The following is a 27,121-nucleotide window of genomic DNA, read 5'->3' on the forward strand; positions in this document are numbered from 1 at the left end:
GAAGACACCAACTTCAAACTTTGAATCATGGTTAAAAAATAGCAGGAAAACTGATTTATTTTATTCCTACACCACGGCCATATGTAAACTTAGTAGCAACGTTAGCGCCACCTAGTGAGCCGATTCAGAAGACAATTGTTCACCATGTACGAAGTATGGATGTTCTGAACAACTTCTTCGAATACAGTATGCTGAAATATTGTGTAATTCTTAAGATATTCACCTCCAAAGTACTCCCCACTGGGTTATCTGTCTTATGAATAGGACGCAGGGCGGATATCAGCTGAGATTATGAATTACTGTTTGTAGTGACATCAATTACTATAATTGGCTTTGCATTAAATAGTAGAAAAGGAATCTGTGTGTTCAAACTACTGCATTCGTCGACTCATAAAAACGAACATGTTAACTCTCTTCGCCCACGCCATTCATACTCTCCGTCCGACGTTCTTCTCCGAACTCCGACAACTCTCTCTCCCTAGCGATGCACATTGCCCAACACCGTCGAAGAAAAGCGCGCATTTTTCCTGCACACCACGTGGTGGGCGCGCAAGTGCCCGCCGCATCTCCTCTTCATCGGTCTCTTTCCTTCGCGTAGGCGCACGATACGCTCTCTCGCGTGTGGAAAAAAGGATATCACTGTGTCGTCGTGGATGACTGTTATTATGTGTTTTTCTTTCCATTCACCCCGGTACATTCAGAGGAAAACTGTGAGCATCAGGGAGTTTTTGTTCGTATGTAGGTATTTGTTGTGATGCATCCACACTCCACAGTGGGAATGCGTGTTTGCTTCGGTTTAGACTAGAGGTACGACGGCGCGTCGTCGCTCGGTGTTGAATTTTCTTCTTTATTCCCTGAATCGGAGTCAAAACCGTTTTCCCCCGCGCTTCGCTTCTGGATCCTCCCTCCTTCATCCTCGCGTGTTCAAGATACCTTCTTACACATGGTTTGTGCTCTTTGGTGGTGTTGTTATTTGTTAGCTGGTTGGGTTGGATGGTATCTCTCGTCGGGTGTTCTGTTCGGGTTTTTTGCTGTTTTCCATTTTTGTTGTTGGTTCGGTCGCTCTTTTATCAAAATATCAACAGTGGAACAGATTATGATGGGACCATTATGTGTTTAGAATTCGACGTGAAAACATCATTGCGCGAACGGGAGATATCTCGCTTGTTCTGGACGGCCTACTGACTCGGTAAATCGGGCTTTGGGAACGCTAACGGCTTCTACGGTTTTTGATAAGAGGAAAACGCCGGATTTAGGACAGGATCCCTTGCGTTCAAACTGTTCAAATCGTGTAATCTACGAAAGGTGTGTTTGCCAAATGTTGGAAATGATGTTGCAATGTGAATGTTTCAATGTGAGAAGACCTACAAAAACACATAGAAAAGAGTAAAAAAATGACCGAGATCGATTGCATCTGAACTGCACACAGAAAACCGCAACTGATAAGAGGCAGCCTAATTTGGCACACGCGTTTTGTCCTCTGATAGCGCGCGGAGTCGTTCCGTTGCAAAGATAATTGAAGTGTGAATTGATTGCAGTGTATGACAGAAAAAAAAACGTAAACGAATTGCTCCGGCAGAGATATCAAACGCGACGATTTCGCAATTAAGAAGTGATATAATCGTGATATACAGAGCACAAGGTGACAAATAAAACAAAAGAATTGTGAGAGAAGACGCGACTGGGGTGACGTGCAAAGTTGTAGTGACCTAATTAGAAAAATTAAAAACGGAAACAGTACCCACCTCCCGCAAGTTCACAATGGACATGACCATGGCGTCCAAACTTCATCTGTCCTGCAGTGCGGGTAGCAGTAGTGGTAACGGAACGTCCCATTCAAACGGAACCACCAGTAGCAGCAGTAGCAGTAGTAGCGGAACAGCTACCGGTGAACACATCAAACGGCCGATGAATGCTTTTATGGTGTGGTCCCGGGGGCAGCGGCGGAAGATGGCACAAGATAACCCCAAGATGCACAACTCGGAGATATCGAAGAATCTGGGAGCGCAGTGGAAGCTGCTGACCGAGGGCGAGAAGAGACCATTCATCGACGAGGCCAAACGATTGAGGTAAGCGGTTGTGTGGATTTGCCGACGGGTGTCGGGAGGATATCCCGGGGAATTTGTTTTGGGCTTTTCAAAATTTCTTGAGTTACTCTGAAACCTCGAAACCTTGTTGTCAAAATTTTTACTCCAAAATGTTTTTTAGGGATGCTTTCTTCTCATTATCCAGTTACCAGCATTATCCAGTTAGCAAATACAATTATTCGTAAGAGCTGAAATTTCTATTTTTTATAGGGCACTGCATGCCACAGATCGCTAAGATAGAGTGTTTGCCGTTTCGAGGTCTTATTGTTTACTATTCGAACTAAAAATTATCGTCAGCTTTCGGTGGCACCCCTCCAAGGAAGTCCTTTTGGGATTACACAGGGATTCCATCTGAGATTCCCCAAAGAAATCCTTCGCGGTTATTTTACAAATTTGTTCTAGGGTTCCTCCAGGAGTTAATTGGGAGATTCCCAGGAAGTTCCGGGGGTTTATTTGGGCTTCCTTCAGAAGTTTCCTCTGAGGTTTTTCCAGCATTTTCTGCTGAGATTCCTAAAATGGATCCGTCTGCGATTCGTTCAAGAGCTCTTGCTCCTTCCAGAGTTTTTTTCTGGGATTTCTTAAGAAATAATTTCTGAGATTACTTCAGAAATTCCTGAATTCCTTCAAAAATCCTACCGAAATTTATCTAGAAATTGACTCCGAGTTTCCTCCAGGAATTCCTTTTAAGATTACCTCAGCACTTTTTTCTTGAGAATACTCCGGAATTTTTTCCGTGGTTTCTCCACAAATTTATTCTAGGATTCCTCTAGGATTTCTTCGGTGATTATTCAGGAAGCTCCAGCTATTGTTTTCAGGGATCCTTCAGAACTTTCCACTGGGATCCTTTCTAAGATTCCTAAAAGGTTCCTCCCTTTAGGGATTCCTTCGGAGATTTCTTCTGGAAGGAATTCAGAGGGATGTCTCAAGGCAATCCGGGAATCCTACAGGAATCCCATCCTAATGTAGCGAAACGGTATCGGTATGAACTAAAAATCACTTTAACCCTCCTAAGATGTTAAGACACCCAAATGGCGAAGTTTGCAACCAAATCGACCATGTGCTGGTAGATGACCGACACTTCGACTCAGATCACTACCTCGTAGTTAGTAAGATTCGAGCTCGGTTGTCAACCGTGTCGGACTCTATGAACCGGCGATCGATGCGTTTCAACATCCAGCGTTTTTCAGCAGACCGGTATGGTAGCTGACTATCACCAGAAGCTGGACGAGCGGATAAGGGAAATCAACGAGAGCGATAATCTCAACACTCTAACTTACTTTACCGATCAGGCTAAGGCTCTGCTGTACATAGTAGCCGCACGCTATGTCCAAAGGGAAGTATTATGAAAAGTGAATGTACCTCGAAGTTTATTCGCTAGAACCGTATTTTTAGACCTCTAGATTCAGAATATGTGCGATTTAAAATAATCCATCTTGGGTTTTTTCCCCATACATTTTTATATGGGATGAAATTAACCTTAAAATGACTTTTTTCGCCATTTGTATGGGAAAATAGGAAAAAAAATTAAAAAAATCGAAATACCCAAGATGAAATATTTTAAACCGCACAGATTCTGAAACTAGAGGTCCAAACCTACGATCCTATGGAATAACATTTGAGGTACATTCGATTTTCATAATACTTCCCTTTGGACATAGCGTGAGCCGTCTCCATTCCACTCGGTCCATGGCTGTTTGTCTCCAGTTCCGCACTCTGCGTAGGTCCGCAGATCATCCTCCATTTGGTCGACTCACCTAGCTCGCTGCGCTCCACGAATTCTTGTACCGGTCAGATGGCTCTTCAGAACCATTTCAGTCGGGTTAGCCTCCCGATTTTCGCGGTATGGACGATGGTTGACTCTCTCAGCAGCTGATGCAGCTCGTGGTTCGTTCGTCTTCTCCAAGTCCCATCTTCCATCTGCACTCCGCCGTAGATGGTACGCAACACCTTCCGTTCGAAAACTCCAAGGGCGCGTTGGTCCTCTGCACGTAGGGTCCATGTTTCGTGCCCATAGAGGACGACCGGTCTAATCAACGTTTTGTAGATGGTTAACTTCGAATAATTTGTTCTGGCTTGCAGTCTTAATAATTGGCCTACGAATTTATTTTCTTGGCTCCAACGTTTCGATCCCAATTTGGATCTTCATCAGGGATAAAGAATTATTCGTAGCTGTTCAAAAACATTCAGCCTGTAGTGTTGTCTTAGTTTTGTCGTTGGGAAGTCGGTTTGGTAATCTAGTACTACCATCTGTACGCCTCCACTGTACTATGTTTTTCGCCCACAATTCAATATAACACTTATTAACTATCAAGCTCTTCAACTTCAATCGTCTTTTCTGTCTACGTTATTCGTCATTTGACGAATAGTCCAAAGTAAGCACGATTTCCTGCCACAATGCGCCTCTGAATTTCTCTGCTGGTGTCGTTGTCGGCGGTCACCAGTGAGCCCAAGTACACGAATTATTCAACCGCCTCGATTTCATCACCGTCGATATAAATTCGGGGTGGCGGCCGCGGTGATCCTCCCTGGAGCCCTTTGCCATCATGTACTTTGTCTTCGACACATTAATGACTAATCCGATTCGCCTGGCTTCACTCTTTAGTCGGATGTACGTTTCCGCCATCGTCTCAAATTTACGAGCAATAATATCAATATCATCGGCGAAACCAAGCAGCTGAACGGACTTCGTGAAAATCGTCCCACTCGTGTTTATCCCCGCTCTTCTTATTACACCCTCCAAAGCAATGTTGAACAGCAAGCACGAAAGATCATCACCTTGCCGTAACCCTCTGCGAGATTCGAAGGGACTCGAGAGTGTCCCTGATACTCGAACTACGCACATCACTCGATCCATCGTCGCCTTGATCAACCGTATCAGTTTATCCGGGAATCCGTATTCGTGCATAATCTGCCATAGCTGTTCTCGATCGATTGTATCATACGCCGATTTGAAATCGATGAACAAGTGATGTGTGGGCACGTTGTATTCGCGGCATTTCTGCAACACCTGGCGGATGGCGAACATCTGGTCCGTTGTAGCGCGTTCACCCATAAATCCAGCCTGATATTGCCCCACGAACTCTCTTGCAATCGGTGATAGACGGCGGCATAAAATTTGAGAGAGTATCTTGTAGGCAGCGCTCAGTAGTGTGATCGCGCGGTAGTTCCCGCAATCCAACTTGTCGCCCTTTTTGTAGATGGGACACACGATACCTTCCATCCATTCCTCCGGTAATACTTCCTCCTCCCAAATCTTGGTAATGACCCAGTGTAGTGCTCTCACCAGTGCTTCTCCACCGTATTTTAGAAGCTCGCTTGGTAGTTGATCTGCTCCAGCGGCCTTGTTGTTTTTCAACTGGCCAACCTCCTCCTCAATCTCTTGAAGGTCAGGGGCCGGAAGTCTTTCATCCTGTGCACATACTCCTAGATCTGTTACCACGCCACCTTCGGTACTTGCAACGTCGCCATTGAGGTGCTCATCGTAATGCTGCCGCCACCTCTCGACCACCTCACGCTCGCTCGTGAGAATATTCCCGTGATTATCTCGGCACATGTCGGCTTGTGGCACAAAGCCTCTGCGCGAGCGGTTCAGCTTCTCGTAGAACTTTCGTGTGTCCTTAGCGCGGTACAGCTCTTCCATCGCTTCGCGATCTCGTTCTTCCTGCTGGCGCTTCTTCATCCGGAAGACTGAGTTCTGCCTGTTCCGCGCCTGTTTGTAACGTGCCTCATTCGCTCTCGTACGGTGTTGCAGCATTCTCGCCCATGCTGCATTCTTCTCGTTTTTCAACTGTTCACATTCGCCGTCGTACCAGTCGTTTCTGTGATTCGGAGTCGCGAAGCCTAGTGCTGTAGCCGAGGTACTACCTATGGCGGATCGGATGTCCCTCCAGCCATCTTCAAGTGTAGCAGGCAGCGTCGCATGAACCACGAATTGTACCAAGTATGTAAAGAGATGTATATAGTGAAGCAAATAAAACACGGCAGGTTGCGGTGGGCTGGCCACGTAGCTCGCATGCCGGAGGAACGACAAGCTAAAACCATATTCAGCAGAGAACCAGGAAGGGGTCGTCGGCTTCATAGTAGGCCGCGCACACGGTGGCTTTTTGCAGTTGAGGAGGACCTAAGGGCTCTAAACGTTCAGGGTGCCTGGAAGCGATTGGCCCAGGACCGAGACCAGTGGAGGCGAATTCTTCATTTGGCGTACACTCACCGCTGCGAGTTGTAGCCCATCAGTAAGTAAGTATTAAATACCAAGCAATAACAGGGCTATTTAACGTAAATCCTTGAAAAGATAAAAGGATCATCAAGTTTCTGTTTCATTCTAAGTTTTCCGGCGTACACATATCATGTGTAGCGATGTTCTACAAAACAAAATTAAATCAAAATGCGAGTGAACATGCAACGGTAAACAAAGCTCCATCGATTGATAACATTAGCAATATGCGTTCCCATTAGTAGCGCAATCACATTAGCTCCACAATCCAGTCGCGATTTCACCCCGCTTTGAAGCGCAACTCGGTCAACGCCATCATCGTCGTCGGTCAAGAATGTTCATTGCATCTCGGCTCGAGCGCTCGATCGATTACGCTCGACTGCAATCCGATGACTTCTTCTCACATACGTCCGTGCACGGTATGAAGTACCTCGCGTCCGCGTCCGGTCGACGATCGCCCATTGAGCGAACGCTTTGGGCTGTGATCTTTCTAGTGTCAATTTCGACGTGTGCACTGTTGGCGCGGGAAATCTACCGAAAATGGCAACAAACACCGGTGATTGTCGGAATCAACGAACGCATGACGTCGATCTGGGAGATTCCATTCCCGGGCATGACCATCTGCCCGGATCTTCCGCTGGCCAACTTCAGTGTTAGCTGTGATGGGCACTGTGAAATAACGAAAACCTTCGTTGCGGAGTCCACGTGCCATACAATCAATTCGCTTTCCATGGAGGAAATGTTCCGGTCTGAAGTCCTTGAAGATGCAGTAAACTATCCATATCTTCGTGGAATCAATAAAAGATCCAACTGGGATCTCGATAATGGCTACGATCACAACTTAAGCTTCGAAGACAGTTACTACTCCTACCCTAAACGATTTATCCTAGGAATGGGTGGTCAATTTCTGGACATTGGAATCAAGTATCTCAAAAAAGATTTCGAAAATATCGAAGATCGTCAACAATTCTTCTCCATCATCTTACATCTTCCCAACGAATACCCACAGAAGATCAGTGGATTTCACGCGATACCAGCTGGGCAAGGCTTCGTACTGCACCTGTCTCCTCAAATGATGATTACTTCAGAGGAACTGCGAGGTTATCCTCCACATAAACGGCAATGCTATTACCAGGGTGAAAAGAAACTCAATTACTTCGAACACTACACCGAGGCTAACTGTAAACTTGAATGGTACAACAATCACAGCAAACAATGCAACTGCACAATGTTTCCTGTTCCAAATCATAGGAATCTAAAGTTGTGCAGCCTTCTCGACGAAAATGCGGACTGTTTGATTGATGCTTGGCACTCTCTAACCAACATAACTTTGGTGAACCAAATGAAACAACTGCAAAACTACCAACTGGAGAAACTTTCGGAGGAGGCTTGCTTACCTCCCTGCACTTCCCTATACTACGATGCTGATATTGCATTGCTCACATCAAATTCCATCAAACCATCGGAGTAGTAAGTTTGCACTTTTCGATTACTCACTGGTGTATGCCATCGAACTGTATAATCAAAATCCCAATCCACAGTTACGTCACTACTACGCTGAGAGCTCAATTCAGATCGCCGCAGTTTGTGGCGTGGAAGCGTCGCGAGCTGTTCAGTACGACCGATCTCATAGCCAGCATCCCCCGGCGGGACTATTTGTCGGCGCGAGTCTGCTGAGCATCGTGGAGGTGATTTATTTCTTCACCATTCGTCCCATTATCAACGACGGAAGCAAGCGGCGGGGGGCCTACGAGGTTCTACCAGGCAGTAGTAGTGGAGAAGATTACCGAAGGGTTGCGCAGGAACAGCTGATCAGCGGGCGAGGAAATTGAACGAAGACGTTGCTAAGGATTGTCAGTAGGTTAGCGATAAGGTCGAAGATGTACAAAGTAAATCGGGCACAGCTCACGTGCTTACGCTGATGAAACGAAAAAATACACTCCCGTTCAAAAGTTTGGGGTCACCCCGTCAAAAACATGTCATTTTTTTAGGCCCATATCTCCGCCAATTTGCGTCCGATTTCAAAACCCTAGGTTTCATTCAAAAGATAATAAGTCAGAGAAACTTTGAACATGATTTAAAAGAAACTTTTTCAAAAAAAATTGTTATGTAAACTTAACCCAAAGTTGCCAAATTTTCTAAAAAATGAATATAAACTTACGGCAGTGTCGCTGGAAGTTGGGTCGACCAAATTTTAAGATGAGAGCGGTAATATGACCCATTTTCTATTAGCTTTCAACTGCTTTTTACAGAACTTAGATTAAAAAATCTAGAAAAAAGTTATTAAGAAAATTAATGCTTGATGTCATCGGCCAAAAGTTTGGGGTCACTTTCGTAAAACATAGAAAAGTGATTTGGTGATATCTTCGTCATCTATAGTTCAATTTTAATTATTTTTGGCTCATTTCAAAGATAATTAACTAAATTTACGTTTCGTTCTGAGATGACTAAGTGGAAATGCTTAGATTAGTTATAAATTCCCACTATGTTCGGGAGGTGACCCTATAAATGTAAATCTTAAGATATTTTTATTATAACGAATGCTCGCGGAATCTAACCTACGCTACTTCTAGAGCCGCAGAGTGCAATTCTGATATCTTTCTACATTTACTTGGTGATCTAGGTCATCCAAACTATTCTGGAGTTAATACCTTCAGCTCTACAAGATTTACTCTTGTTTTTCTTTACTTTATCGGTATAGTTCCTTAAAAAATCCTTCTGGAATTTCTCCAAGAATTTCTGCCAATAAATCCTCAAAGAACTGCTCCAGGGATTTTTCAAGAAATCCATTAAAAATTCTTCCACGAGTTCCTCCTAGAATTCTGCCTGAAATTCCTGCAAGAATTTATCCTTCAATTCTTTCAAGAATTCTACCAGGAATTCCTCCAGGTATTTCTCTAAAATGTCTGCCCAGAATACCTTGAAGAATTCCTCTAGGGATTCCTCCAACAATTTCTCCAGGAATTCCTTCAAGACTTCTGCCAAGAAATTCTCCAACCATTCCTCCAGGAATTTCTGTAATGATTTTTTCAGGAGCTCATCCAAGAATTTGTCCAGAAAATCCTCAAAGAGTTTCTCTGGGTATTTCTCAAAGAATTCCTCTAGAAATTCCTCATAGAATTCCTCTAGGAATTTCTCCAAGAATCCCTCTAGGAATTTCTCCAGAAATTCTTCGAAGAATTCTTCCACAAATCCTCCAGAAATTCTTCCAAAAATAACTTCAGGGATTCATCCGAGATTACTTTCAGGTATTTCCCCAGAAATACCTCCAGGAATTCGTGAAGAAATTTTCCATGGAATTCCTCCAGGAACTCCTTAAGGAACTCTTATAGGGATTCCCCCAGAGATTTTAAAAGATTTTTTTCAAGAATTCCTCCAGAAATCCTCCATGAATACCTCCAGGCTCTTTCAGGAAACCTTTAGTAATTTCTCAAGAAAATACTCCTGTGATTACACTAAGAATTCGTCCGAAAATTTCTTCAGTGATTTCCTCAAAAATTCTCCAAAAATTTCTTAAGGAATTACGCCAAAAATCCCTTCCGAAGTTACTCCAGGAACTCCTTCAGGAACTCCTTTAGGAATCCCTCAATAAATTCTTCGAGTTTCACAAGGAAATCCTCCAGAAATTCCCCTAGAAATTACTCCAGAAATCCCCTCCCTCCCTAGTCATCTAGCAATTCATCAAGGAATTCCTTTTATAATATTTTCAGGAATTCCACTAAAAGAATTCCTCCAGGAAGTCCACCAAGAATTCCCAAGGAATTTCTCCAAGAATTCATCCAGTTATTCCTCCAAAACAACAGACGAGAATTCTTTCAAGAATCCCTCCAGGAATTCCTCCACAAATTCCCACTGGAACTAACGTAGGGGTTCCTCTCAGGCCTGCCTAACCTTTTACGGCCGCGGGCCACATCTACCACTACATACTAGTTGACGAGCCAAAATGGAAATTCGACTATTAAACACTTCTTTGCAACTATTGTTTCAACAATTTTCAGTTTCTAATGGAATTTCGATGCTTACTGAATATATGAGAATTCTTGTAGAATTTTGGAATTCGTTTCAGTATCAACCCTCCCAAGATGTTAGGATAGGCGCACTACGCTGGCGTAGTGTACGTCTCACAGGAGTTAAGAATGATACAATGGCATTCATAATTCATCTGTTAATGTTTCTATGTTGTTTCATAACTTACTGAAATCTCACGACAAAAATATAATCATCAAATTCTCGTTGAATTCGGATTCGTTTTCTGTTTTTATTTTGTTATTTTTTTTTTACACTGTCAAAGTGTTCTCAACACTTAACAATAACTTTCACATTGACAATTGACAAATCATCAGATTTCTGTAAATTAAAATAAGTATTTATACATTTATGAGGTCGCACTAAAATATCAAATTAGATTTTAATAACATTTCACTGTAGAGCGGACCTGGTGTGATGGTTACACTCTTAAAAAAATAGAAATTTACACGTGACGTAAACCATCAACGAATGTAAACATTTCATGACTAAATGGCCAATTTGACTCAATTTTACATCCATCATGTAAGTTCGAGTTGGTTGCACAAGATGTCAACAAAACTATCTGACCAGATAGGTAGAAACAGTTTTACATTTATCGTTTGTCTCACAACTCGGTGATACAGCCGAGAGGTATAGTACGTGCCTCTCATTCAGCGGACCAGAGTTCGAATCCAGTTCATTATTTTATTTACATATGTTTTATCTCTCGCTTCGGCTCTAGCGATTGCTAGCTAGCTCGACTTTATTTGTGATACAAGACGTAAATTTGTGTCAAACGGGCCGCTCCTTTTATGTGCATCCAAGTGAACTTAAATTTACATGATTTTTTCTAAGAGTGTAGAACACTTGACTATCACGCCGAGGTCCTGGGATCGTATCCCACTCCCGACAAACTCATTAAATGTGAGTTTTTCCTTCGTAAGGGAAGTAAAGCCTGGGTCCCGAGATGAACTAACTAGCCTAAGGCTAAAAATTTCGTTATTATGTAAAAAAAAACATTTCACTCGGAAAAGAAAAAAAAATACTCAAAAATATTATTTGAAAGGCCAAATTGTATTATTTTTCTTCATTCGTGCCACGGGCCGCACAAAATGTCATCGCGGGTTGGATCCGACCCGCGGGTTGGATCCAGCCCACGGGCCGTACGTTGGGCAACCCTGCTCTAAGGCTTTTTCCAAGAATCTCTTCAGAAATTCCACCCGAAATACCTCCAGATATTGTTTCAAGAAATTCCTACGAGAATTCATCTAAAAAATTCTCCAGAAATTCCTTCATGAATACCTCAAAGAGTCTTCAGGCAACATCCAGAAATTTCTCAAAAAAATATTCCTGAGACAACTCCACGGATTTCTTTGAGAATTTCTTCAGGAATTTCTCAGGGAACTGCTCTCAGACTTCTTTCAAGAATACTTTCACGAACTTCCCAGAATTTCTCCAAGAATTTCTTCAGGAATTACTTCAAGGGTTTTGTTGAAAATTCCTCCAAGAATCTCACCAGGAATTTTTCCAAGAATTTCTCCGAATATTCCTCCAAAACTTTTGCTATGAATTGATCCAAAAATCCCTCCAGGAGTTTCTCCAGAAATTCTTTCAAGGAATTCGACAGGAAGTTTAATAAGAATTTCTTCAAGACCTGCTCAAATACTTCTGTCAAAAATCCCTCCAAGAATCCCTCCAGGAATTTGGCCAGGGATTCTTTTAAAAAATCTTCCAGGAATTCCTCCAGGAATTTTTCAATAAATACCTTCAGGAATTCTTCCAGAAAATCTTCCAGAAATGCCTCCAGAAATGCAAACAGAAATCCTCCAGGAATTACTCCAAGAATTTCTTCACAAATAATTCTCCAAGAATTCCTACAACAATTCCTTCCAGAATTCCCTTCCAAGAATACCTTTAGGAATACCTTCAAGACTTCTTTTAAGAATTGCAACAAGAATCTCTCTATGTATTTCTCCAGGAATTCCTTGAAGAATTCTTTCAAGAATTCCTCCACGATTTCCTACTTCCAGGAATTTCTTCAAGAGTTTATTGAAGAGATTTATGGAGAAAATGCTGGAGGATATCCAGGAGGAATTCCTGGAGTACTTTCTAGAATAATTAATGTTAAAATTTAAGAAGGAATTTTCAAAGAATTTCCTGGGGAAATGTTTAAAAAAATCCAGTAGGAGGAATTCCTGAAGGAACTTCTGGAAGAATTATGGAAGTTATTTTTTAATTTTTATTTTCTGGAGGAATTCTTGGCGGATTCCTTGGATTAGTTTTAGTAAGAATTCAATTTCGCGGAACAATTCCTGGAGGATTTCCTGGAGCAATTCCTGGAGGAATTTCTGCAGTATTTCCTGGAGGAATTTATTTAGTAATCCCTACTGCAATTTCTGTACAAATCCCTACTGTTATTCCTGGAGTAATTCCTGAAGGAATTCCTGGAGTATATGCCGGAGGAATTTCTGGAATATATCCTTGAGTATATCCTGGCCGGACTCCTGAAGGAATTCCTAGAAGAAGCTCTGAAGGAACTCCTTGAGGAATTCCTGAAGTAATCCCTGAAGGAATTCCTTGAGGAATTTATTGAGGAACAACTGATATAATCCCTGGAAGAATTTCAGGAGGAATGCATGTGAGGAATTCCTGGAAGAACCCCTGTTGGAATAGCTGGAGGAATTCTGGGATGAATCTGTGGAGGAATTCATGAAGAAAACCCTGGAAAAATTTCCGAAGGACACCGTGGAGGAATTTCTGGAAGAATTCCTGGAGTAATCCTTCGTTGAATTCCTTAGAGGAAATGAAGGGGAAAACTCTTTACGAATCCTTGGGGAAGTTTATGGAAGAATCTCTTGACAAATTCCTGAAGAAATCCTTGGATTAGTTGTTGGAGGGAATCCTGAATGAATTCCTGAAGGAGCTCTGGAGAAATTCTTGGAGTAATACCTGAATGAATTCCTGGATGAGTACATCGAAGAATTCATGAAGAAATCCCTGGAGGAATTTATAGAGGAGAGGAATTTCGCTGGAGGAATCATTGGAATCCTGGAGTAATTCCTGGGAAAATTCCTGAAAATTCCTGGAGGAATCCCTGGATTACTTTCTGGAGGAATCCCAGGAGAATTTTTTGTTGGAACTCTTGGGAAAACATCCTGGAGTTGTTTTCAGGGAACTCCTGGAGAAATCTTTGGGGGATTCTCGAGGAATCCTCGGGATGTCTTGTAAAATATTTTGATCTTTTTCAACCCATTTCCCTGAAAATGATGGGTAGAAAACAATCGATAGCCTATTTTATCCAACTTTTTTGCGTATGGCCTGTCCTACATACCCTTGCTGCCATACACACTTCTCGTTATGACTGGAATATAGTCTTACAATGAAAAAGCAATATAGATAAAGGCATTAATTTCGGAAAATGGGTTTCAACATTGAATAAATGACCACAATAATTATTTTCGCTATTTTCAAGAAAATACAACACTCGTACGTTCTCTAGTCGGTACACATGAGATGATAGGATCTCTGGTAATTTCAAAATTCTTCGAATGTTTTCATCCTTGCTTCGCCAATTTACAAAACAGTTGATTTATAAATGTGCGTTGTGAACCATAAGTCCAAAGTGCAAGTCACTTCTTTTCTGCAGTTTCGTCATGATTCAAATCCTATTACAGCATATAAACTCTTCATCGATTAGCATATATGCCATATATGGTCATGATTTAAATTCGATTGATCAGCACAGCTTCACATTGTACTACTATGGAGAACCTTCAAGTTTTTATGAAGCGATTCATATTTTACTGGTGCAGTTTGATAATACTTATAATGCATTTATCTATTTTCTTTTGTTCAATATTAATTTTTCACGAAAAATACCTATGTTTGATTTTATATGGAGCGTTTCTAGTTTTTTTTCTGGCTGCAATAAATAGGCTGCCCTGCTTCACTCGCGAGTCCTCCACGAAACGCATCGTGCAATGCACTTTTGTCACACCGGATGATGCACGACTGCACTCCGCAACCGAAGACAATAGCCGTTTTAAATACAGATACAAAACAAACAATCGAATCGTTTTATCGATGCTTCGCAACGATGAAGCCAGCAGTGCGTCCGAGTTTGGCAGAAAGTTCAAGTGATTTTCGGCACAAGTGCGAAATTTGTACCGGTTTAATTGCTCTTTTGATTGGAGCGTTGCTGGTTGCAGTGTGCATGATTGCAGCAGAGACAGTGTCCGGCTCCCCTGCTGTCCGGTCCCAATATCATTGTTTAATCCTTTATTTGGGTGACATGTGAATGGGGGACGTAATTTATCCTAAAATACAATAAAGCAATTCTGGAGCAACATTTGAAAAGGGCATACAAGCATTGGTAAACAATGACTTCACACGTCGCTCCTGAGCCCCCCTCAGCTTATTCACAAAAACTTAGACCGTTATCAGATAGAGCAAACATCGATCATTCGGATAACGGTGTTCATTTGCGTGGGCGGGCTGCTGTTATGTTCTACGGAGCGTTTTAGAAAAAAGACACAAGACCTCTTGGGCCCTTTTCAAATGTTGCTCCAGAATTCTTAGTCGGTCTTAGTTTTTATGAATAAGCTGAGGGAGGCTTAAGAACGACGTGTGAAGCCATTGTTTACCAATGCTTGTATGCCCTTTTCAAATGTTGCTCCAGAATTGTTCCAATTGTATTCCATTGTTTATGTAGTTTTTCCATGCATTATGACAATCCGCTCCCAGTGAATGGATTTTAATTCTTTCGACAGATTTCATTCTACTTCGTTTTCCTTTGTGGAGGACTACAGCAGAGCAGCACGACATTCAAATGAAAAGTTGCATCGTCCATTACATGACCGTAATTTCCGTCGGGAAATGACCTCAGAATAAAATAATTAGCATTTTCCGTTCTTGTCGTTGTGCTTGTGCTGGCCAGAGGATGAACCGAACCGAGTAATGAAAGTAGGAAACATTTACAGTTTCATTTTCCGGAATACTATCTCATAGAAATTCGAGGAATCTTCGTCCATATGGTCAACGATATGCGGACAACTTGCAAACTACGAAATGATTTCGCAAATGTTTGCGACGTAAAACAGCCAACCACTCCAAAGTGGTAATACGTCACGCAAATTATGCAACAAAAGTGGCTGCCGCCGGAAATTTGCCCTTGTCGGGTCTTTTCCACGTTCTCGTCAAATTCGTCGTTCTCAGCTGGAAATCCTCTTCAGATGTTCAATATTGACAAAAGTCATTAGACGACAAACTGCCGCTTTTATGTTTCGCCTTTTGTTTTCCCACTCTTTGTTGCTTACAACCGGTGGTGGTGGTGGCTCATATTTTCCTGGATGTGCACTTTCAAACGAGGCAGCACGGCAGCCCATGCATATGGGAGGAAGGACCAGAAAAAAAAACGACAATCGAAAGCGAAAGTGACGAGGATGAGGATTTACCAGCTGTATGGTTGGTTGGAGAAACACATTCAGAACGAACGATTAGCTCCGTCCGTAAACTGTAAATTATTTACACATGTGGCCATTCTGATGAACGAATGTTCAAGCATTGTTGATATAGAATGATACCTTTTTTTTGTTGAAAGTGTGAACCCGTTGTGATGTGATCGCGCTTTGACGACATCTTCAGATTTAACACAGTAGTTTTTCTTTTGAAAACGCATCGAATCTCGATTAGCTGTTTCTTCCTAAATAGCATTCCATAAGCAATTAGAATAGGAGTATCAAAATTTTAACATGACAACTTTCAGTATGCAATCTACGAATTACTCCGTTACAACGCAACGCAACGCAACGCATGAAAACGCAACGAATCTCGTTTACTTGCAATTATCACCAGCATGATCTAGCGACAAATACAAAAGAGGACGAATCCAGCGATGTTAAAGATCGTTTTCAAAGCTCGGTAGTGGAATTGCAGAGATCTTAACTTCATTGGGCTAGTGTCTTGCTCTGAAGAGATTCTTCATATATCAATTATAATTATTGGGTCAATCAGAAACTACCCAGACAACCAGGAATCACATAAGGATGCACGCTGTACATCGTATAAAGTACTATTTTAAGTCACTAGCGCATATATGTACGACTGAGGGACAATTTCCATCGTATATGATGTTATTTTTTGAACTTACTGCGATGTATCTGGTAAAATCATATAAGAGTGCAAATTAACTTTTATAATGTATGACTACATCGTAAAAGACGATATTCTGATGATTTGTTGCGACGAACTTTGCTTATTCGCAAAAGCGTTCGTGTGAACTCGCAAAGTGTCAATTGAAGTCGCATAATTGTGACTGCGATGATTATACGACTTCGCTTGGTGATTTTCTAATTATGCCAGTTTAACTCGCATTGGTGTACAAACTAAATCGCATAAAAGTGAAAATAAACCCGTTCAAATGTACATACAAACACGCATAAGCTAGAATCGTTAACGTTGGCATATTGCGATGTGATAAGTGATAACAATGAAAGAGGTTCTGTTGGAGTACCAAAAAGCTAAAAGAAAGTGAAAAGTCATCATTATGGTACAAAACAAGTTACAGAGTCATCGTTTTTGTTTTGTTGACCTTATAATTAACAATGGGTGGTGCTGGCAAGAGAGGAGTAGTGGTAACTGTGCGGGAAGTCATGCTACATCATTTTGATTTCCAAAGAGCCTGCCGAACACGTACATCGCACGGAAATCAAGTACATGCACTGAGGTGAGTTAGAATGTCATGACATTAATCAGTGTTTCATTAGTAGTTTCATTAGTAGTGTGAAGTGCGGCTCTATAATCCAAAGGTAATAATCTTCGATGCTTAGGTGACAAGATTTTTTTTATTTCGAATATTTTTAAGTCGTTTAACCCATTAACGCCCGAATTATGCCACAATCACAGTAGATGTCTGATTTTTTCTGGAGTACCTCAACTCCATAAAAGAAAGTTATTGCAGTCATTTAAACGGAAATCTACGGTGAAATTTTCGTTTTAATACACAGTGGGGCATATAGACGTAAAACGTTGAAAAAATATTTTTTTTTTTAATTTTTTTTTGCGCAGCTACCTTTTTTCTATGAGCTATGTAAATCTATTCTAGATGACTGATCATAGTTGATATTCTCCCAATAAAAAAAAATACAGTTTGAAATGTTCCAGAAATGGATTACATTAGTAATAACTAAAACAATCTGCTAGTAGCTTATCAATGGATAGTTTTCAACAGTTTTTATGCATTTCAATATGCATCATTCTAATAATTTCTATATATAATGAGTTGGTATTCGGCATTCTAGTAGTATATCCTGCCCACCGTATCCTTCTGGCTGTCATTTTTATAATGCTATGGAAAATTATGGACGAAGACGGCTTTCCTGGGAAGCTGACTAGACTGATATTGCTGTGTGCATTCGCAATGCAAATATCAAATGCAGGAACACCAAATGTGGTAAGATTTTCTAACAAGTAACCCAATGCCAGTGGGAGCATTTACATCCTAGGTTGGCGGTGGTTTTAGATATGGTTGCTAATTTGCCTTTGGTAACACTGTGTTACCGCGTTTGAAGCGCATTTGGGCACCGTTTGCATCTTGAACGCACTCAGCAATAAAAGCAACGATGGAGGGTGCGCAAAATTGCGTTAGGGTTTCGGGTGAACTATCCAGTTCATTCGAATCTCGCCGGGGACTGCGACAAGGTGACGGACTCTCATGCCTACTCTTCAACATCGCTCTAGAAGGTGTGATGCGACGAGCCGGGCTCAACAGCCGCGGCACGGTGTGAAAATTTCGATTATTATCGAACTTTCATGTACCTCGGATTTTTTCTTCATAGAATGTTAGAATTTCGGCTGTAATGTATAAATGCAAAAATTGAAAATATTCTATCGAGGAAAATTTGAGTTAGATAAATTTTAGGGTATTTTCCATACTAAAAATCAATAATTACTATTTTAGCCCAAAAAACGTCTCATGCAAAATGTATGGAAAATTTTTCGCCGATGAAATATTTTCTAGTTTTCCGATTACGAATATATAGCCAAAATACTATTCATTTTCGAAGAAAAATCCGAGGTACATGAATGTTCGATAATAATCGAAACTTTGACACCGTGCGGGGAACGTTTTTCACAAAATTCGTTCAATTTGTATGCTTTATGGACGACATGAACATTATCGCCAGAACATTTGGAACGGTGGCAGAGCTGTACACCCGCCTGGAACGCGAAACAGCAAAGATCGGGACTGGTGGTGAATGCCTCAAAAACAAAGTACATGCTGGTATGCGGAGCCGAACACGACCGGATTCGTCTGGGTAGTAATGGTACGATAGACGGGGATACCTTCGAGGTGGTGGAGGAATTCGTCTACCTCAGATCCTCACTGACGGCTGACAACAACGTGCGCCATGAAATTCGGAGGCGCATCATCAGCGGAAGTCGGGCCTACTACAGGCTCCAGAAGAAACTGCAGTCGAAAAAGATTCACCCACGCATCAAATGCACCATGTACAAAACGCTAATAAGACCGGTGGTCCTCTACGGACACGAGACATGGATCATGCTCGAGAAGGACCTGCAAGCACTCGGAGTTTTCGAGCGACGCGTGCTAAGGACGATCTTCGGTGGGGTGCAGGAAAACGGTGTGTGGCGGAGAAGGATGAAACAACGAGCTCGCTACACTTTACGGCGAACCCAGCATCCAGAAGGTGGCCAAAGCCGGAGGGATATGATGGGCAGGGCATGTTGCAAGAATGCCGGAGAACAAGTCTGCAAAGTTGATGTTCGCAACAGATCCGGTTGGCACAAGAAGGCGTGGAGCACAGAGAGCACGATGGGCGGATCAGGTGGAGCGTGACTTGGCGAGCATCGGGCGTGACCGAGGATGGAGAACAGCAGCCACGAGCCGTGTATTATGAAGAAATATTGTTGATTCAGTTTTATCTTGAACTTGTTGTTATACCAAATAAATGAATTAAATGAACCAACATCTCATTCTCATCTATCTCAGCTTCTTCCGAAGCTCACAGTGGAAACGATTTCCACTGATGATGCGTGATCGTATTTTACGGATCACGTAATTTACAGCTGTGGTTATATGGACCAGAGTCCTTTATGTAGTTCTATTCTCGAGATACACAAGTGCAAAATTTCTATGAATCATTGAAGCCGCCTAACGGGAAAACATAAACCAACCCATTCAACATCGGATAATGACTCTCCTGAACGAGCACGAATAAGAGAGGAAAATGGAAGACGGTGCAACATGCTTCATTTTCCACGGTATTAGCAAAACTTACTAATCTGTGAATAGACCATTGGGCATTCAAGTCTTCTGCCCTCTAACCAAATTACTGGGCTTTAATTGATCAAATTACGTTCAATTTATCTATCTACAGCTATTTTGCATGAAGCCGACCAATCAGTAGGTCGGCTCCAAGGGCACGTTCGACCCAAACGAATGTCTTTGAGATGAGAGTCACAATGAAACTGACTAAAGATAACAAATTGATAGCACATAGCACGTTATCGAAAATAATGTTACCATTAGTTCAAGTTGATAACTAATTGTACTATTGTTCAATATTATATTTAGTGAAATGAGACGGCTGTTTGATACCTAGCTGGTTTTGTTATCAATCAGTAGCCATGCAGTTCTATTTAATCGTAATAACTACTTTATCAATATTTTTTCAGAATTTTTAGAGCCCACTTGCGCCACCTAGCGGACAAACCTACAATCAACTAGTTCACTATTAGATATCTCTTGATGTCATGATCGACCTTGTCGAAGTCAAAATTCTTCTATATAGTCTGATTCTCGAGATACAGAAGTTCAGAATGTTTAGAGCTCACTAGTGCTACCTATCGGATAAACCAAGAGTCAACTTCAAGATACAGAAGTTCAGAATTTTTAGGGCCCAGTAGCGCCACCTAGCGGATAAACCTAAAATGAACTAGTTAACTATCCATTAGCCCTTGATGTCCTAATAAACTTTGCTGAAGACTAAATGTTTCTATGAATTTCGATTCATAGATTTTCGAGATTCAGCAGCTAAGAATTTTTAAAACTCACTAGCGCTACCTAGCGGAAAAACCTTTAATTAACTAGTTCACTATCGGATAGCTATTGATGCCCTGATCGACCTTGCTGAAGACGTAATTTTCCTATGTAGTGTGATTTTTGAGATCCAGAAATTCAAAATTTTTAGGGCTCACTTGCACCCACAGAGCCCACTTGCGCCACCTAACAGATAAACCTAGAACCAAATAGTTCACTATCGGATAGCTCTAGATGTCCTGATCAACTTTGCCGAAGACAAAAATTGTCTATGTAGCCTGGTTGTTGAGAAACAGAAGTTAAGAATTTCTATGACTCGCTAGCGTCACCTAATGGATAAACCTAGCATCAACTAGTTCAGTATCGCATAGCTAATGATGTCCTGATCGACCTTGTCGAAGACGAAATTTTGAAATTCTTCTATGTAGGCTGATTCTCGAGATACGGAAGTTCAGAATATTTAGAGCCCACTTGCGCCACCTAGCGGACAAACCTACAATCAACTAGTTCTCTATCGGATAGCTGTTGATGTCCTGAACGACATTGCCGAAGACGATATTTTTTAATGTAGTCTGATTCTCGAGATACAGATGTCTGGAATTTTTAGGGCTCACTAACGTCACCTAGCAGATAAACCTTGAACCAACTAATGCGCTATCGAGTAGCTCTTGATGTCTTGATCAACTTTGCCGAAGGCGAAATTCTTCTTTGTAATCTGATTCTCGAGATACGGAAGTTCAGAATTCTTAAAGCCCACTTGCGCCACCTAGCGGACAAACCTACAATCAACTAGTCCACTATCGGATAGCTGTTGATGTCCTGATCGAGATTGCCGAAGACAGAATTCTTCTATGTAGTCGGATTCTCGTGACACAGAGGTTTGCATTTTTTTAGACTCACTAGCGCCACCTAACGGTTAAACCCAGAACCAACTAGTTTACTATCGGATAGCTATTGATGTCCTGATCAACTTTGCCGAAGACAAAATTCTTCTATGTAGTCGGATTCTCGAGATATAGAGGTTTAAGGACTCACTAGCGCCACCTAACGGATAAACCTAGAACGAACAAGTTCACTATCGGATAGCTATTGATGTCCTGATCAACCTTGCCGAAGACGAAATTCTTCTATGTAGTCGGATTCTCAAGATACAGAGATTCAAATTTTTTAGGACTCACTAGCGCCATCTCTCGGATAAACCCAGAGCCAACTAGTTCACTATCGGATAGCTCTTGATGTCCTGATCAACTTTGCCGAAGACAAAATATTTCAATGTAGAAACAGAAGTTAAGAATTTATATGACTCGCTAGTGCCACCTAGTGGATAAACCTAGAGCCAACTAGTATAGTATCGGTTAGCTCTTGATGTCCTGATCGACCTTGTCGAAGACGAGATTTTAAAATTCTTCTATATAGTCTGATTCTCAAGAAACAAAAATTCAGAATTTTTCGAGCCCACTTGCGCCACCTAGCGGACAAACCTACAATCAACTAGTTCACTACACAGTTAGAAAATATCACCGACTTCGGTAATGTTTTACCGAAATCTCAACCGTTAAGTTTGTTTTACAGGAAAAATTCGGTAAAGGTAGCAACTTTTACCGAAATTCGGTAGAGTTTGACAGATAAACGATAACATTTTACCAAAATTTGGTATTTTTCTACAGAATTTCGGTAAAAATCCATTACCGAACGCTCAGCGGTTGAGATTTCGGTAAAAATTACCGAACGCGATTAGCTGTGTATCGAATAGCTGTTGATGTCCTGATCAACTTTGCCGAAGACGAAATTTTTCTATATAGTCGGATTCTCCAGATACAGAGGTTCAAATTTTTTAGGACTCACTAGTCCCACCTAACGGATAAATTTAGTACCAACTAGTTCACTATCGGATAGCTATTGATGTCCTGATTAACCTTACCGAAGACAAAAATCTTCTTTGTAGTCGGATCCTCGAGATATAGAGGTTTAAATTTTTAAGGACTCACTAGCGCAACCTAACTGATAAACCTAGAACATACTAGTTCACTATCGGATAGCTATTGATGCCCTGATCAACCTTGTCGAAGACGAAATTTTTCTATTTATTTGAATTCTCGAGATACAGAGGTTTAAATTTCTTAGGACTCACTAGCGCCACCTACCGGATAAATCTAGAACCAACTAGTTCACTATCGGATAGCTATTGATGTCCTGATCAACCTTGCCGAAGACGAAATTTTTCTATGTATTCGGATTCTCAAGATACAGAGGTTTATTTTTTTTTAGGACTCACCAGCGCCACCTAGCGGACAAACCTACAATCAACTAGTTCACTATCGGAAAGCTGTTGATGTCCTGATCAACTTTGCCGAAGACAGAATTCTTCTATGTAGTCAGATTCTCGAGATAAAGAGGTTTATTTTTTAGAGCCCACTAGCGTCATCTAACGGATAAATCTAAAACCAACTAGTTCACTCGCGGATAGCTATTGATGTCCTGATCAACCTTGCCGAAGACGAAATTCTTCTATGTAGTCGGATTCTCGAGATTCAGAGGTTTAATTTTTTTAGGACTCACTAGCGCCACCTATCGGATAAATCTAGAACCAACTAGTTCACTATCGGATAGCTATCGATGCCCTGATCAACATTGCCGAAGACGAAATTCTTCTATGTACACTGAAAAAAGGGACATGGTAACGGTGACCAAATCGAGGGTGAAATTAAAACACTTTTACTACTTGATTTTGGTAGACCATGAATAATTTTTAAAACTACCATGTGCAGGGTTCAATTTACCATGTCGTGTTTTATTTGCATTTTATGGTATTTTTGACTCTCCTTGTATAGTTGATTTTACTATGTGCGTGGTTCATCGCATTGTTGATTTGACCACATAATACGGTATAAATTACTATGCGTGTGGTACCATGGTAGTGTCTCCACCATCTTTGTTTACGTTTCACAATTTTGTGGAAAAAATAAATTAACTTATTTGTGTATTTATTTCAAATATTGTAAGTGCATAAATCACAATAAACAAAAAAAAATACAAAAAAATAAATAAATTACTTTGAGTTTCTGGGTGATATCCGTTGGAAATCGATGACTTAATCCGGGTATCTAGGCGGCTGGTATCAAGCTGGAATTTAAGAAGTGCCGGAAAACAGTTCTTGGGACCGGAACAGTTATTGCAGGGTTGCACTTCCATAGTCGTGTTGCGTGGCAAAAGGTTCGACTTTTCCGATTTGGCGACGTCACATCCGGTACCGCTGAAGGGGTTTTTGAGGTGGCTCCATCGAAATCGAAAGTGGTTTTCTGACTTCTGCAAGGACGATATGCTGATACCGGAGGAGGTAGTGGAACTCCCGGCTGCTCATGGAATAACATCGTTTCCAACTTTCCACTTCCTTCTCCTACTTCATGGGCATTTTCTTTTGGCACTCATTTGTTCCTTATTGAAGTGGGTTTCAGCTCTCTTTCCGACTTGAATTCACCGGACATCGGTGTCGTTGGTGGCGATGGGGTTACTCTTCCAAAATAGTTGAAGAGCAAGTCCTGCACTTGGTTCTGCATCTGCTGATGAATTGATTGATAAGGTACATAAGTTATTGATTGAGAATGGACAAAGATAACTCACCATGATTCCTCCGATAGACTGAACGACTAAGTTTGAAAAATTAAAATAATTAAATAAGGCGACTGATGATCAAATATTCTTGTTTGGAAATTCCAAGCCTAATGCTGGTTTGCAGAAATATTAAAAAAAACGCTTGTTTCAACGAACGTGCTGCTTATAAACATGAAAATAGTTACCAGAAACACAAATTGCGTAATTAAATTGACTATATTTAATAGTATCTATTACCATGCGGCTTGCTTTCGGAGCATAGTAACTTTATTGAAAACATGGTCATAAACAAAGATTATTTGGTCATTGTTACTATTTTGGGGTATAGTAAAATTAAACATGGTTGAGTAGTTTCGTTTACCATATATTTTTTCTCAGTGTAGTCTGATTCTCCCAGGCCCGGATTAAGGATTGTGGGGGCCCGGGGCCCGAGCGGATGTGGAGGCCCTTCTGAGAGATGACCAAAAATATTTTTCCTTATTTTCGAACAGTACTTAAGCAATATGAAAAAAAAGCTAATGTTAGCAAGCAAAAAAGGTTTTTGTGGGGGCCCCAAAAATGTGGGGGCCCGGGGCCCGGGCCCCCCCGGCCCCCCCTTAGATCCGGCCCTGATACAGAGGTTTAATTTTTTTAGGACTCACTAACGCCACCTAGCGGACAAACCTACAATCAACTAGTTCACTATCGGATAGCTATTGATGTCCTGATCAACCTTGCCGAAGACGAAATTCTTCCATGTAGTCGGATTCTCGAGATACAGAAGTTTATTTTTTTAGGACTCACTAGCGCCACCTAGCGGATAAACCTAGAACCAACTAGTTTACTATCGGATAGCTCTTGATGTCCTGATCAACTTTGCTGAATATATTTTTTTTTTTCTATGTAGTCTGATTCTCAAGATACGAAGGCGACAGTATTGGCAATGGCTGTTGACGAAACACCTGTTAAAGCACAATGTTTCGTGATCACTAGTGCCACCTACTGGAGCGAATACGTACTAAATTACGTCCTATCGAAGAGTCCTTGATCTTCTCAACAACTTTGCTGAAGACACCAGTCTTCCAAAATGCTTCATTTCTCCGCTGTTATCGCAAAAGTTACTGATCTATAAATAGATCACTGGGCGTTCGAGGCATCTGATCTATAAATAGATCACTGGGCGGAAATGGGTTAAGGTGCTATATTACGTCGCAATAGTGCATACCGTACATCGCATAAGATATCGCTTCGAATTATATAGCTTCATTATTTATCCGCAATGCACGTATAGCGCCTCCACTTTTGTACGCGTAAGGCACTTTTACTGCATCTTATGCGATGTAACTTTACCGCATAAAAGTACGGATAACATGAACATGAACTTCATTATACGTGCAAATTGGTTGTCTGGGTATTCCATTGACTTACTTAGCGAAAATGTAGATTGTGCCACTAAAGCCCCTCAAATGCGTAGGTATCCAAGAGGATATACACTTTATCTTCACGTACAATATGCACCTCAAAATCGTTGAATTAAAACTTCAAGAAATTTGCATGTCTTACTGCAATCATAAATGATCTTTCAACATTCATCTAGAACACTTAAAATAGGCGGTGTCCAAAATATATTACAGATATTCTACTGCTCACATGTGAAAACGATGCAAATCCATGCATGCGAAACATAACACCGCGGCATTTCCGATGAACTTATGAACGGTAAGCAGAAAAATAGTCTCAGACGAATCTATGACTAAAGGTCAAAGGACAAATGGTCAAATGAGCAAAAGGTCGAATAGTTAAATAGACAAAAGACAATTTGGAAGACAACAAAATGTGATCAAAATTTGGTAGAGAAGCGACAAAATATTTTTTTTTGTCTGTATTAACGAGATTTTTAACCCTAGGCTAGTTCATCTCGGGACCCACGCTTTACTTCCCTTCCGAAGGAAGAACCCACATTTTGTGAGTATGTCGGGAGTGGGATTCGATCCCAGGTCCTCGGCGTGATAGTCTTGTGTTCTAACCACCACACCAGGTCCGCTCCAAGCGACAAAATAATTCAACAACTTAAAAACATTATTGAAAGATAGGAAAGTGTCTACTAAGGGAACTGTTTCCGGCTGTCCCGCCGTAAATTGTAAAATTAAATCAAACCTAGTATGCGTTATATCACATTTTCGATAACTTAATGAACTATATGTAAGAAAATAGTTTTTAGTCCATATTTGGGACTATCAGTAGTGTCTCGGAAACGGGACTGGGTATCCCACCGGAAGTGGTCAAATGTAAAAGTTAACCAAACGGATTCATGCGATCAGTGCTGAAAATTTCATTTCGTCATATCTAAATTCAACCACCTACAGCTCATTTTAGAAGCTGAACCTGAGAATATGGTATATGAAAATCTTGTGCGGCTAGACCAGCTCTGCAAGAAAGTCACGGAAAAACTGCTATTTTTCGAATATTTAAGGTAAATGTCACGGACTAACTTTCAAAAATGCCAAATGATATTCACCGTGAATATCATTCGCATTTTCGATACATCAGAACATGCGATACATGTGTTGCAGAATTAGAGTTTGATGCTTTGAAAATTCGAAAGTGAACAAAATCAACGCAAGCGATAAATATGTGTAAGAGAATATTAAACATCTTGACAAAAATACAGCCACCTACGAACAGACGTCTAACTCTACTCACTACCCATCATTCTTGTTTTCAACGGTGGTTGTTTAAAATATTCTTCAGTTCGCATATTGGCCGCACACGATGCTCGCATCGTTTTTGCTCCTTTGTGACGTTAACTCACTACCGCCATTTGGGCCAGCGGTTTGCGAAACGCAGCCTGGTTAGCATTGGAGGATTATGTTTTCGTCACGATGAATATAATCGCAATTTGTTCCAAGCTCTAGTACATTGCTTTACCTTTTTTCAATGATGGTTATACCAAACAAAGCAAAAATGAACAATTATACTGGTAAAGTTGACAATAATATTTGTGAAATTTGCAACAAACCTGATAAAAATACTTTTAGAATGAAGGAATGTAACAAGTTTGAAATTATATGGTGTTGGCGTTATCTAATTCTTCAATAATGTAGAAGACCATAATTAGCGGAAATCAAACAAAAGCTAGTTTACTTAAAAATAAGTTGTTTT

General features: G+C 41.0%; 1 protein-coding gene and 1 pseudogene across 1 annotated transcript in view; both read left to right on the top strand.

The window, feature by feature from the left end:
- Nucleotides 1-469: 469 nt before the first annotated feature.
- The window catches only part of LOC109432331 (transcription factor sox-3), a 53,719-nt gene continuing 27,067 nt past the window's right edge, over nucleotides 470-27,121 (top strand). The window contains exon 1 of the mRNA XM_019708672.3: nucleotides 470-2,069. Within this exon, the coding sequence (XP_019564217.2) occupies nucleotides 1,762-2,069 (308 nt within the window). The 5' untranslated portion in view covers nucleotides 470-1,761. The remainder of the gene's footprint in view (nucleotides 2,070-27,121) is intronic.
- LOC134289556 (sodium channel protein Nach-like) lies at nucleotides 6,439-8,409 on the top strand (annotated as a pseudogene).

Source organism: Aedes albopictus, chromosome 3 (assembly GCF_035046485.1).
Source record: "Aedes albopictus strain Foshan chromosome 3, AalbF5, whole genome shotgun sequence".
Lineage (NCBI taxonomy): Eukaryota > Metazoa > Arthropoda > Insecta > Diptera > Culicidae > Aedes > Aedes albopictus.